At 36.2% G+C, this 12,963-nt stretch overlaps 1 protein-coding gene across 1 annotated transcript in view; it reads right to left on the bottom strand.

The window, feature by feature from the left end:
• Positions 1-8,451: 8,451 nt before the first annotated feature.
• GALNT1 (polypeptide N-acetylgalactosaminyltransferase 1) overlaps positions 8,452-12,963 on the bottom strand; it is a 64,919-nt gene continuing 60,407 nt past the window's right edge. The window contains exon 12 of the mRNA XM_033087532.1: positions 8,452-10,644. Coding sequence (XP_032943423.1) covers positions 10,498-10,644 — 147 coding nt within the window. The 3' untranslated portion in view covers positions 8,452-10,497. The remainder of the gene's footprint in view (positions 10,645-12,963) is intronic.

Here is a 12,963-nt window from a genome sequence, read left to right as displayed (position 1 = left end):
TATAAGTCCCTTACTGGATATATGATTAACCAATATTTTGTCCCATTCTCTGGGTTGTCTTTTCACTTTCTTAATAGTTACTTTTGAAGCACAAAACTTTTATTTTTGATGAGTAACAACTTATGTATTTTTTTTTCTTCTACGTTTGCTTGTGCTTTTGGTTTCATGTCTAAGCAACTACTGCCTAATCCAAGGTGATGAAGTTTATGTCTGTGTTTTCTTCTAAGAGTTTTACAGTTTTAGCTCTTATATTTATGTCTTTGATCTATGTTGAGATTTTTTATATGATAAGATATAGGTGTCCAATTCCATGTTTTGCATGTAGATATGTAGTTGTTCTACCATCATTTGTTTGTTGACAAGACTATTCTTTCCATTTAAGTTTCTTGGCACTCTTGTTGAAAATCAATGGACCATACATGTAAAAGGTTATTTATGGACTCTCAATTCTATTCCATTGATCTATATATGCATCTATCCATATACCAGTACCACACTGACTTACTTATTGTAGCTTTGTAATAAGACTGGAAATCAGGAAGTTTAAGTACTCCAACATTTTTCTTTTTGTTTTTTCCCCGCATGATTATTTTGGCTATTCTGGATCTCTTGAATTTCCATGTGAATTTTAGGAATAGCTTATCAATTTCTGCAAAACAGGACTCTGGCTCAATTGGAGAAATATTACCATCTTAACAATATTGTCTTTTGATTGAAGAACATATGATGTTTGTTTAGATCTTTAATTTCTTTCAGTGATTTTTTTTTAATTCTTCAATGTGTAAGTCTTGTGCTTTTTAAAAAATTTATTCCTAAGTATTTTAATATTTTGATACTATTTTAAATGAATTGTTGTCTTAATATTTTGAATTGTTTATTGCAGGAGTATAGAAATATGACTGACTTTTGTGTATTGATTTTGTATCCCACAACCTTGCTGAACCTTGATTTAGTAGTACTAATACTTTTTAGCGGACTTGATAGGATTTTCTATGTATGAGTTGCTGTCATCTACAAATAGACATAGTTTTATTTCTTCCTTTTCAATCTGGTTGCTTTTTCTTACCTAATTGCCTTGGTTAGAACCTCCAATGCAGTGGTGAATAGACATGGCAAGAGTGACATCCTTTTATTCCTGATCTTAGGGAGAAAGCAGTCAGTCTTTCACCATTAACTACGATGGTAGCTGTGGATTTTTCAGAGTCCCTACATTAGATTTAGGAAGTTCTCTTCTATTCCCAATTTGTTGAGTGTTATCATGAAAGGGTATTGGATTTTGTCAAATGCCTTTACTGCATCTATTGAAATGATCCTGTGGTTTTTGTCCTTTGTTCTGTAATATGTGTATTACATGGATTTCATATGTTCAACTGACCTTGCATTCCTAGGACAAATCCCAATTCATTATGGTGTGTTATTCTTTTAGTATGCTGCTGGATTTGTTTTACTTGTATTTTGTTGAAGATATTTACATCTATAATCATCAGGGTATCTGTCTTCAGTTTTTTGTTTGTGTGTTTTTTTCCTTTTCTTATGATATATTTGTCTGGCTTTGGTATCAGGGTAATTCTGGCCCCATCAAATGGAGGCGTTGCTTCCTTTTCTTTTAAGGAAGAGTTTGTAAAGTTGATGTTAATTCTTCTTTAAATGTTTAGTAGTTGTCCTGGTTTGAATAGTGTTTTCCTCAAATTCATTCAGATACTCAGAACCTCAGAATGGGACTTAATTTTGAAATAAGGCCTATATTATTTTCCTGGAGCTGCCATAACAAAGTATCACACACCGAGCAGCTTGAACAACAGAAATTGATTGTTCTGGAGGCTAGAAGTCCAAAATCCTGGTGGGCAGAATCGGTTCCTTCTGAGGACTGTGAGGGAGAATCTGTTCCATGCTTTTCTCCTAGCTTCTGACAGCCTCAGGCGTTCCTTTGCTTGAAGATGGTGTTCTCCTGGTGTCTTACCATCTTCCCTATGTGACTGTTTCTGTGTCCCAAATTCACCTTTTTATAAGGACTTCAGTCATTGAATTAGGGCCCATACTAATGACCTCAACTTAACTTGATTACCTCCTTAAAGACATTATTTTCAAGTAAGATCACATTCTGAGGTACTGAGAATTACGACTTTAACATGTCTGTCTTGGGTGGACACAATGCAATCCATAACAGTTTCTTTGCAGATGTAATTAGTTGGAGAGGAGGTCATACAGGATTGGAGCGCGCCCTAAATCCACTATAACTAGTATCCTTATTAAGAGGAGAGACACAGGTACACAGAGAGTATGCCACATGTACACGAAGGCAGAAATTGGAGTGATGTATCCACAAACTAAGGATTGCCAGCAACCATGCAAGTGAGGAGAAAGGTATGAGATAAGTTCCCCTCAGAACCTCCATTCTCTGTCTTATCTCCTTCTGGGTCTCAAATGCATGTATTTGATCCTCAAGGCTGTTTTTCCCTCAATCTTTTTCTCTGTGGTTCAGTTTGGAAACTTTTTTTACTTATGTTCAGTTTCAATGATCCTTTTTTTCTGTTGTGTCCAATTTGCTGTTAATCCCATTCAATACAACTTTCAGTATTTTTCAGTTTTAGGATTTTCTTTTGTAGTTTCTAAATCTCTTCTGAAATTTCCCACATTTTTATTATATCAAAACTTTTCGGTATCTATTTTATAAAACGGATTCCAAGTACTTTGTCTGCTAATTCCATTATCTAGGTTGTCAGTGGGTTTGTTTTTATTGACTTTTAAAAAATAAAGGTCACTTTTGTGTTTGTTACTTTTTCATTGTGTACTGGACATTGTGATGGATGCACTGAAGAGATTCTGTATTCTGTTATCTTCCTCAGAAGACTGTTAAGTTTTATCCAAGAAGGCAGTTAAATTATTGGCAGATCAACTTGATGTTACAGAGGCTTGGTTTTACTCTTTAAGTCTGGTTATCTCTCATTTTGTCCTTGTCCCCAGGAATAGTCCTAAATCCTTAAGAATGGTCTTTATTCTTATACATGTCCCTTCTTGAGTTTCAACATAAAGTCTAAAATGTTTATCAAGCCCCTCCAGATTTGAAGAATGTAAACTCAAAAAACTCTGTATTCTTAGTACCAGGCAACTGCTAAGATCTCTGCTGGGATCTTTCTGCCTTCCCCTTGTTTTCCCCCGGGGTTCTCGGAGTCTTAACCTCTGCACAGGCAAATCAGCCCAGGATTTGAGGAAAGTTTTGTATGCAGATTTGGAGTCTCCTCTATGATTCCCTCCTGTTTGAGACTTCCTTCCTCAGTTTCCAACCACTCTGTCTGCTCCTTAATAAGATCTCTGACTCCTCCACCTGAGACAAGAGTCAGTATCTGTATGAACACTGCCTCTAGGGTGCTGTGTGCACTGGGGATGCTCTCTGGGGAAAAGCTGTATATGTCATCTTACCCAGTGACAGCCCTTTTTAACAAGGGTCAAATCCCCTACATTATTTTCTGACTTTTGTTCACACTCCAGGCCCTCAAATATTAAAAAAAAAAAAAGAAGTTTCCAAAGGTTATTAACTTATTGGCAGGAGGTTTAGTCTGACACAAGCTGTTCTCACTTTGCCAGACGTTTTTTGTTAACATTTATATTGGGGGCTAATTTCCTGTTTTTTGATAATGATTTTGTAATTTAATATGTGGGAGTATAGAGACTTTTTTTTTTCTCTCTCACAAGGACATGTATTCTAATGATTTCCAATTAAAGCCATAAATCTAGACTTCCTTTTTCTTGATCTGCAGACTTCATGACTGTGGTTTGAAACCCTTGATCTATGGTGAAGTCAGGCCTTCTGGTTACAGGATGGCATGTTCCTCATTACCATTTACTACCTGGAAAAGGGGCGAAGTTGGTCAGATACTTTTTCCTTTAAAAGGTGCAGACTTCCTGACCTACCCTTTTCCTTGTAGGTGTAACTCCTATAAATATCCCAAATTTATGCAAGTGTCTTCGAGTCCCCAAGTTCAAGGCCTAAGCTCACATTCCCCAAACTGATTCTATTTTGTTTGTAGGAGAGGAAGGCCTTTCATATTTAATAGTTACTTCTGTGGCTTAAGTTTATATATCCTTTTCCCCCCATTTTTTCCTAGACTTCAGAGATTTTCCGTATTTTTTTGTGAGCTCAGCATCCCACTTAGAAATATGCTTGTTGCAACTTATTCAGTTTTCCAGTGTTTTGTAGCAGTGGAGGACTTTTTAGAAAACCTTGATGCCAAAAGGGTCACTATCTTCATTTTCCCCCAGCATTTTACTGGGGTGTAATTTACATACAATAAAAAGTATATATCCTAAGTATACAGCTCAATAAATTTTAAAATATATATGCATGTCACCATTATCTAAAGCAATTTATAGAATATTTCTATCATTCCAGAATGTTCTCTCATGCCCCTTTCCAGTCTACTCATCCAGAGGTAATCACCCTAGATTTGTTTTGCCTGCTTTTGAGCTTGATGTAAATGTCTAGCTTTCATTGTTCAACAGTTTTTTAGACTTATCCCTCTTGTATTACGAGCAATTCATTTTTCAGAATTGTAGACTAGTGTTCCAATGTATAATATACCATTATTTGATTATCCATTGCTTGGTGGATATTTTAGTAGTTTCCCCATTGGGGGCATTATAAAGCTGCTTGCTATGAATATTCTTGGACAAATCTTACTGTGGGCATATGCACTCATTTGTCTTGGTTGTGTCTCTAGAAGTGGAATCACTGAGGCACAGGGATGGCATATATTTACCTTTATAAGAAACTGACAAGCTGTTTCCCAAGGTGATTATACCAATGTACACATCTACGCGTTGCTCCAAATTCTCAGATCATTCAGCAGGTATGCAGTGATTTCCTTGTGGTTTCATTTTGCATTTCTTAATGATTGTTGTTGACACCTTTTCCTATGCCAATCGAACATTTGGATAGCTTCTGTAAAGTGTGTATGAAAGTTTTTATATTGTGTTGCTTTTGCAATGGTTTTTTTTTTTCATGAGTCCTTTGTCAGTTACATGTGTTGCAAATATTTTGTCCTCAGCTGTGTGTTACCTTTTCACTTTATCTTTTTGATGAAAAAGGTTTAATTATTATGAAGTTTTTTAAATTTTATGGTTAATGTCTTTTTTCCACTGAAGATATCTTTGCCTATCCCAAGAGTCATGAATTGTTTTCTTCTAGATTTATTGTTTTGCCCTCCACATTTAGGTCTGTGATCCATTTTGAATAAATTGTACATTGTATGAAAGCCATCAGTGTTCAGTTTTATTTCTCATAAAGTTACTCCAGCTCCAACTGAAAAATTCCTTTTCCTATTGAATTGCTTGGTATTTTTGTTGAAAAGCCAATGATAATACACTGGGGGTGCCAAAAAAACATATACACATTTTGAGATATTATCTATGCTCAAGCAGTAGTTCGCCGTAGTTAGAAGTGTCTGGATGCTATGGTAACCACTTTGAGCACCTCTTCTAATTGCAAAGGGGAAAACATGACTTGTATTCATCTTTTGTTATTGGTATATGAGTATATTGATAGTTAATAGTTTTTTTTTTTTCCTTTCTTAAAATGTGTATATATTTTTTTGGCACCCTCTGTGTATGTGTGGATCTTTTTCTGGACTCTGCTCTACTCATTGATCTATTTATTTGTCCTAACTTTAGTACCGTGTGTCCCTGAAAATAAGACCTAGCTGGACCATCAACTCTAATGCAACTTTTGGAGCAAAAATTAATAAAGACCCGGTTTTATAAAAGAACGGGTCTTATAGTAAAATAAGACCGGGTCTTATATTAATTTTTGCTCCGAAAGATGCATTAGAGCTGCTTGTCTGGCTAGGTCTTATTTTTGGGGAAAGATGGTACCACACTCTTGATTACTGTAGCTTTAAAGCAAGTCATGAAATTGAGTAGTTTAAGTCTTCCAACTTTCTCCCCCCTTCTTTAAGATTATCTTGACTATTCTGGGTCTGTTGCATTTCCATATATATTTGCAAATTTCTACATGGCAGCCTCATAGGATTTTGATTTCATCGAATCTATCAGTTAATCTGTGCAAACCTGAGATCTTAACATTATGCAGTCTTTCAATCCATGAACATACTATATTTATTGCAGTGTTCTATATAGTTTCTCTCAGCAACACTTTGTAGTTTTCAGGGTACAAGTCTTGCACATCTTTTAACTTTCTTTCAAGGTATTTGACTTATTTGATGCTATTATAAATGATATATTTTAAAATTTAATTTTTGTTTTTGCTAGTGTATAGACAATTTGAGTTTTGCCTCATATCCTGCAAAATTATCAGGTCTGGTAGATTCATCAAGCAAACACTTGGTAATCTTCAAGAAATCAGAGAATGGGAGCAGTGTCATGTAATTGGAAATACATCTAATTTTCCAGAGTAAAAAGTGATTCACTCTTGGTATACCTCCTCTCACAGTTATCACCTTAGAAACACTACCATCTGATTTTCTTTCTTCTTGGAAGAACGTGTAATTCTGGAGTTCAATTTGCTCTTGGTGTACTTCTTGGGAGATGCAAAGAGCACCAAATCTTTACAAGGAAACCTCTGTTTTTCAGCTGAATGAGAATAGGGAAATGAGGACATGGCCTATATACCGCTTTATTTGCAGAGGTGAACAAAGTACTATTTTTCAAGAATGCCAATTAGAACAGTAAGACATCCTAAAATGGATTGGGATTGGAGTAGGGTGGATAGATTTGTGGGATTCAAGTTATCCTTAACTGTCACATTTACCCTGTTTCCCCGAAAATAAGACCTAGCTGGACAATCGCCTCTAATGCATGTTTTGGAGCAAAAATTAATGTAATCCCGGTATTATTATACTATGTTGTATTATATCATATCATATTATATACCAGGTCTTATATTAAAATAAGACCGAGTCTTATGTTAATTTTTGCTCCAATAGACGCATTAGAGCTGATAGTCCAGGTAGGTCTTATTTTCGGGGAAACATGGTATGAATTTTCTTTTTCTTTTTTTTTTTTTAAAATCTCCCCTGGAATTTACAACAAATTGAACTGCTATACTTCCACAAAGGACTCCCTTGCCTTAGACAGGCAAGACTAAGAGACGTGAAACTGAAATAATGTAAAGGGGGCAGAGGACCTGAAGAGACATTTCTCCAAAGAGGAAATACAAATGGCTAATAGACATAAAAAAATGCTCAACATCACTAATCATCAGAGAAATGCAAATAAAAACCACAATGAGATATCACCTCACGCCAGTCAGAATGGCTTTCATCAACAAGAAAATAGTAACAAGTGTTGGAGAGGCTGTGGGGAAAAAGGAACCCTCATACACTGTTGGTGGGAATGCAGACTGGTGCAGCCACTATGGAAGGCAGTGTGGAGGTTCCTCAAAAAATTACAACTAGAATTACCATATGACCCAGCAATCCCTCTCCTGGGTATCTACCCAAAAAATCTGAAAACATTTATCCATAAAGACATATGTGCTCCAATGTTCACTGCAGCTTTATTTATGGTGTCCAAGACATGGAAACAACCAAAGTGTCCTTCGATAGATGAATGGATAAAGAAGTTGTGGTATATATACACAATGGAATACTATTCGGCGGTAAGAAAAGATGAAATACTACCATTTGTGACAACATGGGTGGATCTTGAGATTATAACGCTAGGTGAAATAAGTCAGACAGAAAAAGTAGAGGGCCATATGATTTCACTGATATGTGGTATATAAAACTGAAAACAATAAAAGAATAAGGCAAACAAATGAAGAAACAAAAACTCATAGACACAGACAATAGTTCGGTGGTTAGCAGAGGGTAAGGAGGAAGGGGGGTGGTAGAAGAGGGTAAACGGGGTTAAATATATGGTAATGGAAGAAGAACTGACTCTGGGTGGTGAACACACAATGTGAGATATAGATGATGTGTTACAGAATTGTACACCTGAAATCTATGTAACTTTACTAACAATAGTCACCACAGTAAACTCAAAATTAAAAAAAAAAAATCATCTAAAGGTGGGCAAATTGGGCAAGCGGGGGAGGAGAGAAAGGGGAAATGCAGAGATATGGGCGGTGCAGGAGCTCCCTGCATTCCAGAGATACTGCAGCCGCAGGAGAGAGAAGAACTCAGACTATTAGGGCTCCGCTTATGGCCCCCAGTCCCGCCTGAGGGATCAGCATAATAACATGGCTGAACCCACTGCTCACGACAGAAAACTTGGAGCAGACAGAGGGAAGAAGGCTGAAAGTGGCGGTTTAAGCCCTCACTGCCGGTATGAATTCAAATAATAGTCTCATCTTTTCATCATTTGCTTTCTTTTTCATTCATTCTTTTCTCCCCCAGTTTGATTTACAACAGTGATTAACACACTGCCTAATCTACAAATGGCTATAATGAACAGGGACCCGTTTTAACCTCAAATAACACCAATGTAAAACACAACTATTAAGGAATATTTTATATTTTCAAAGTATTTAGGAATTCTTTAATTAGAAAAATAAAGGCAATGGGATTCTCTATCAGGTTCTAAAAGTACCCATGAATTAAATCACTCACATCCCCCTCTTAAAAAAACAAAAAACAAAAAACCTTAGATCACATTGCTATTAAGAGTTCTTACAGTAAGGAATAAGACCAAGCTACGCTACAGTACAAAAACTTGAAATTCTGAGCATGAAAATAATTTATTGGTTAGACACCTGGTTTATTCACGCATGAGGCCTACTGAAGATAGAATTAACATAGCTCAAGGAATAGGAAAAGAAAATTCCATTCAGCACCTGCTTCGTATCAGATTTCCTGGGGACAAAATTTCTGCATTTTGTATTATAGCCTCACCCAAAAGCATCCACGTGTGCTTGATATTGATTAACTTGAATAGGCTATGAGAGCTTTTGTAAGTATCGTTAGTGACGCAACTTTCAGAACATTCTTAGGCACAAGAAACAGCACTGCCTGCAGTGAGAGTCCTTGATAATCAAAGAAAAGAATATCATTTAAATATAATCTTACAAATAGGAAGGAAAATATATGCACTTTTGCCAATGGACTGCTTTACACATCAGGGAAAATATAAGATTTTTTTTCTATGAGATTAAAACTTAATTTAATTGATATTCAACTTTTAACCAATACTCAGGTTGTTTTGCAGTATTAGAAATCAGAGAAAAAGAAAACGAATCTAATCTAAATTAAATTTAGGGAAGAAATGCAGGATTGATAATATGGAATAATAGCTGCACTTCTTTGGCTAACTCATTAAAAAAATGCCAATTAAACATTTTCAGTGAAATTTTATTTTTTTAAAAAAGCAGCAGATCAACATTACAATTCAAGAACCTAATCTAAATATGCACTTGACAATGAAGCACATCTGAGTATGGAGTGAAAACAGTTTTCAAAAAAACCATCAAATGTATTATCTCCAAATACCCAAATAATAAATCACTTCTGTAGGCTTTTCGTTGAGTGGAATCATAAACAAAAAACTGAAGATTTATTGCTGTGAAAACAAATCTGTAGTACAGTAGTATGAATCTTGGGTATTAAGCATAATCAGTTCAATCACGTTAAGAAGTTGAAAATCTAATAAGAAATTTGTGTGTGTGAAAGTCTATAAGCCAGTTGACCCAAGAGCAACTGAGATTATCTAACTTGGTCAGTGAGACCAGACATTACTTTAAATCTCCATTTTTGGAAGGCAATTAAAAATTACAATTCCAATAGCCCACAAACCAAATTTTAAAAATTGTAGAAAGCAATTAAAACTACGTTCAAAGAGCCATTTTTTCCCAGCTCAATTTCAGCACCCCAAGGAGAAACGAAGAAAGCATCCATGACTATCACAGATGAAAACAAAACGGGTGTCATTGGAATCAGTTCTTTTTCCCCACTGAGGTATAAAATCTATATAGAAATTTGATACTATACTATAACAAATTGTACTTCTCATAGTTCTGTTTTAATTTCCTTTAAACCCTGTTTAATATAGGTTTTTTTTAATTGCTGTAAAAATGTTTTCATGATTCTGAATCTGGTTCCAGTTCTTTTCATATAGCTTTATATCAATATTTAATATACTGGCTACCAGTTCTAATCAGAAAAGGAATCTTGGAAATCTCTTTGTTACAATAGCACGTTCAGCGGAAATTACTGATGTGCAAGCAACCCTAAGAGGTGCAGCTTTCCGGAAAGCACGGTTTGTTGTTTCATTGTCGGAATATTCTTTACACTGGTTCCTGACGAAAGCCTCTTTCAATCTTGTAAACATCAGTGTGCAGTCTCGCTACATTGTAGTTGCACGTCCTTGGACAGGAAGGCTGGTTCACAGCTAGTGACAAGCGAGAGGAGACGAAGTGTTAATGGCTGAGAAACCTCACATCCTGCAGGAGGGAAGCACTTTTCCTTTTTTGCTACTTAATGTGGCAGAAATGTATGCTGAGGTAGCCCAGTCAATCCTTATTTTTTTTCTTTTTGTGTGAATTTGGTCTCAGAATATTTCTGGAAGGGTGACGTTTCGAAGCAGCCATTGCTGGGACCGGCTTCCATTGCAGTCTTTAATGCTGGGCACCTGGCTATCCTCTTCTGTGGCTTTATCCAGGCACTGATTACTGTTCACATGCTGCAGGGTTAATTTCTGAAAGAGACCAAAAAAAAAAAAAAAAAAAAAAAAAAAGGTCTTAATGTGAAAGTGGAAAACAAAATCAAACCAAAACCTCTCAACCATCATTTTTGGTGATTATTAAATTCCTCTGTAGAAAAGGGTTTTTGTTGTTGTTGTTTTTGTAATATAAATTATTAAATAACAATGGAGAAAAGGCATCTAGTAAAGACAGCATTAAGAGCTATATGGGAAGGAGAAAGGCACTGAGTGGGTAAGTTATACTGGGCTAGCAGTAAGATGACCTAAATTCTAAGTCCATTTCTGCCATAAGCTCTGTAACACCGTGAAGAATTTTACTTTTTTGTGTTTCAGTTTCCTAAAAATATGATCAGATTAGTGGTACCAAATTTAGGATCCTCAACCTATTTTCAAAAAGCTATTTCAAAATTGCTTCATTTCCCTATGATAAGGCTGTTCAAATTAATTCTGTGATTCTAAACCTCAAGTCCTTAAAACCCAAGTCCTTCTGAAGACTCAAAATCATAAGCAATCATGAGATGTATAAAGCATCCTTAATAAATGATTGATAGATACAGCTGTAGATCTTCCCGTCTACTTGTTCACATTCTAGATGTGATGCTGTCATGTTGATTTTTTGGATAATTTTAAAAGGACAAGACAGTAGAGATTAACAGGTACACACTGACCCACACTAATGAATGTGATACAGCCCTGGTTAGGTTAAGGACTCCAAAGCAACTGTGCAGGAATTTGCATTCTCTCATAAGTGGATGCATCTGTAAGGAAATGTGAACTATGTTTATCAACACACATTGATCTCACTTTTAAATTTATGGCTCTATTTTAATGTTAATTCTTTTATCTGGAACATTTCGTTTTCATAAGGCCTCTTTTGTACCTATCTGAACTTAAAATCTCATGATTGTATACAATTATTTTAACTTTCAGTTATTTATTCTGTGTTGTGGTCAGAGTGGAAAACTGGCAAAAGGCAATATACATTTGTAGATATCATAGTTTATATCATTGATTTTAGGTTCAGTATTATATACTTTAATTCTTATAAATGCATTAGAATAGAACCTGGAAGAGAGTCAGCATGGTTGGTTGTTGTTTTTTATACAGATGTTGTACAGTTTACTTGTTTGAGAGAACGGTCTTTAGAAGTCAGACATTTCTGGAGTAAATTCCAGATTTGTCGCATTTCAACTACAGTCATGCACCATTTAACAACGGGACTACGTTGTAAGAAATTTGTCAGTGAGGTGATTTTGTCATGTGTGAACATCCCAGAGTGCAACCAAAGCTAGATGGACTAGCCCACTACACAGCTAGGCTCTGTGGTACAGCCTGTTACTCCTAGCCTATGAGCCTGCGCTGTATGTTACTGCACAGAATGTGATTAAATCAGGCACAAGAGAAAATGATGCAATTGAGACGCAGTAAACACAAGATGTATAAGGCTGCTGCCCATGTAACACACATATTGTTATAGCAAACTCTGTACAGAGAACAAGTACACTCGACTATATTTTAAATACATAAACCAGTAAGTTATCATTATTAAGTATTATGTACTGTACATAATTGTATGTGCTGTACTTTTATACGACTGGCAGCGGAGGTTTGTTTACACCAGCATCACCACAAACACATGAATGTTGCTGCGACGGCTGTGTTGCTAAGGCAACAGCAATTTTTCAGCTCCATTATAATCTTATGGGACCATCATTGATATGTGGTCTGTTGACGGAAACGTTATGCAGCCCCTGACTGTATATCCCCTGAGCAAAAAGAAAAACCTCTCTGAGCCCCAGGTTCCTCATCTATAAAGTGGGGACAAAAATACTTGAGTTGTTACGAGGAAAGACTAAGACAATGTACGAAAGTGCTGCCCAGCTCAGAGTAAGTTCTCGATAAATGTGCTCCCTACTGGAAAACTCACTCGCCTAGCGGCCATGAACAGTCTGCTGCCACAGCCTTTAGTTCCAGCGCTCCTCAAACATTCCAGAAGGCCCCGCAAAGCTTCTCTGAGTGTCAACCTGCCTCAGGACCACTATAAGTATTAATAAAAACATCAAAAACTAAACACAATAAAAAATTGAGTTGGGGAATTGGTCCTTTCTCATCCCATCTAAAAATGTATATTTCACTTATTTGGATTCATTAAAATAAACTTGTAACAAACACACAGGTTATCACCCCATGCTGGGTATTTGCTTAAAATTCAGACTGAACCCCCACAATCTCAGGAGGCTAACCTCCCTGCAGACCTGGCCTCCAGAGAAGAATCCCGCTCCAGACACACTTCTTGCTGCTGACAGCAGGTGC

The sequence above is a fragment of the Rhinolophus ferrumequinum genome, chromosome 19 (genome assembly GCF_004115265.2).
Source record: "Rhinolophus ferrumequinum isolate MPI-CBG mRhiFer1 chromosome 19, mRhiFer1_v1.p, whole genome shotgun sequence".
Lineage (NCBI taxonomy): Eukaryota > Metazoa > Chordata > Mammalia > Chiroptera > Rhinolophidae > Rhinolophus > Rhinolophus ferrumequinum.
The sequence above is the reverse complement of the archived record's forward strand: the minus strand, read 5'-3'. Positions and strand labels throughout refer to the sequence as shown.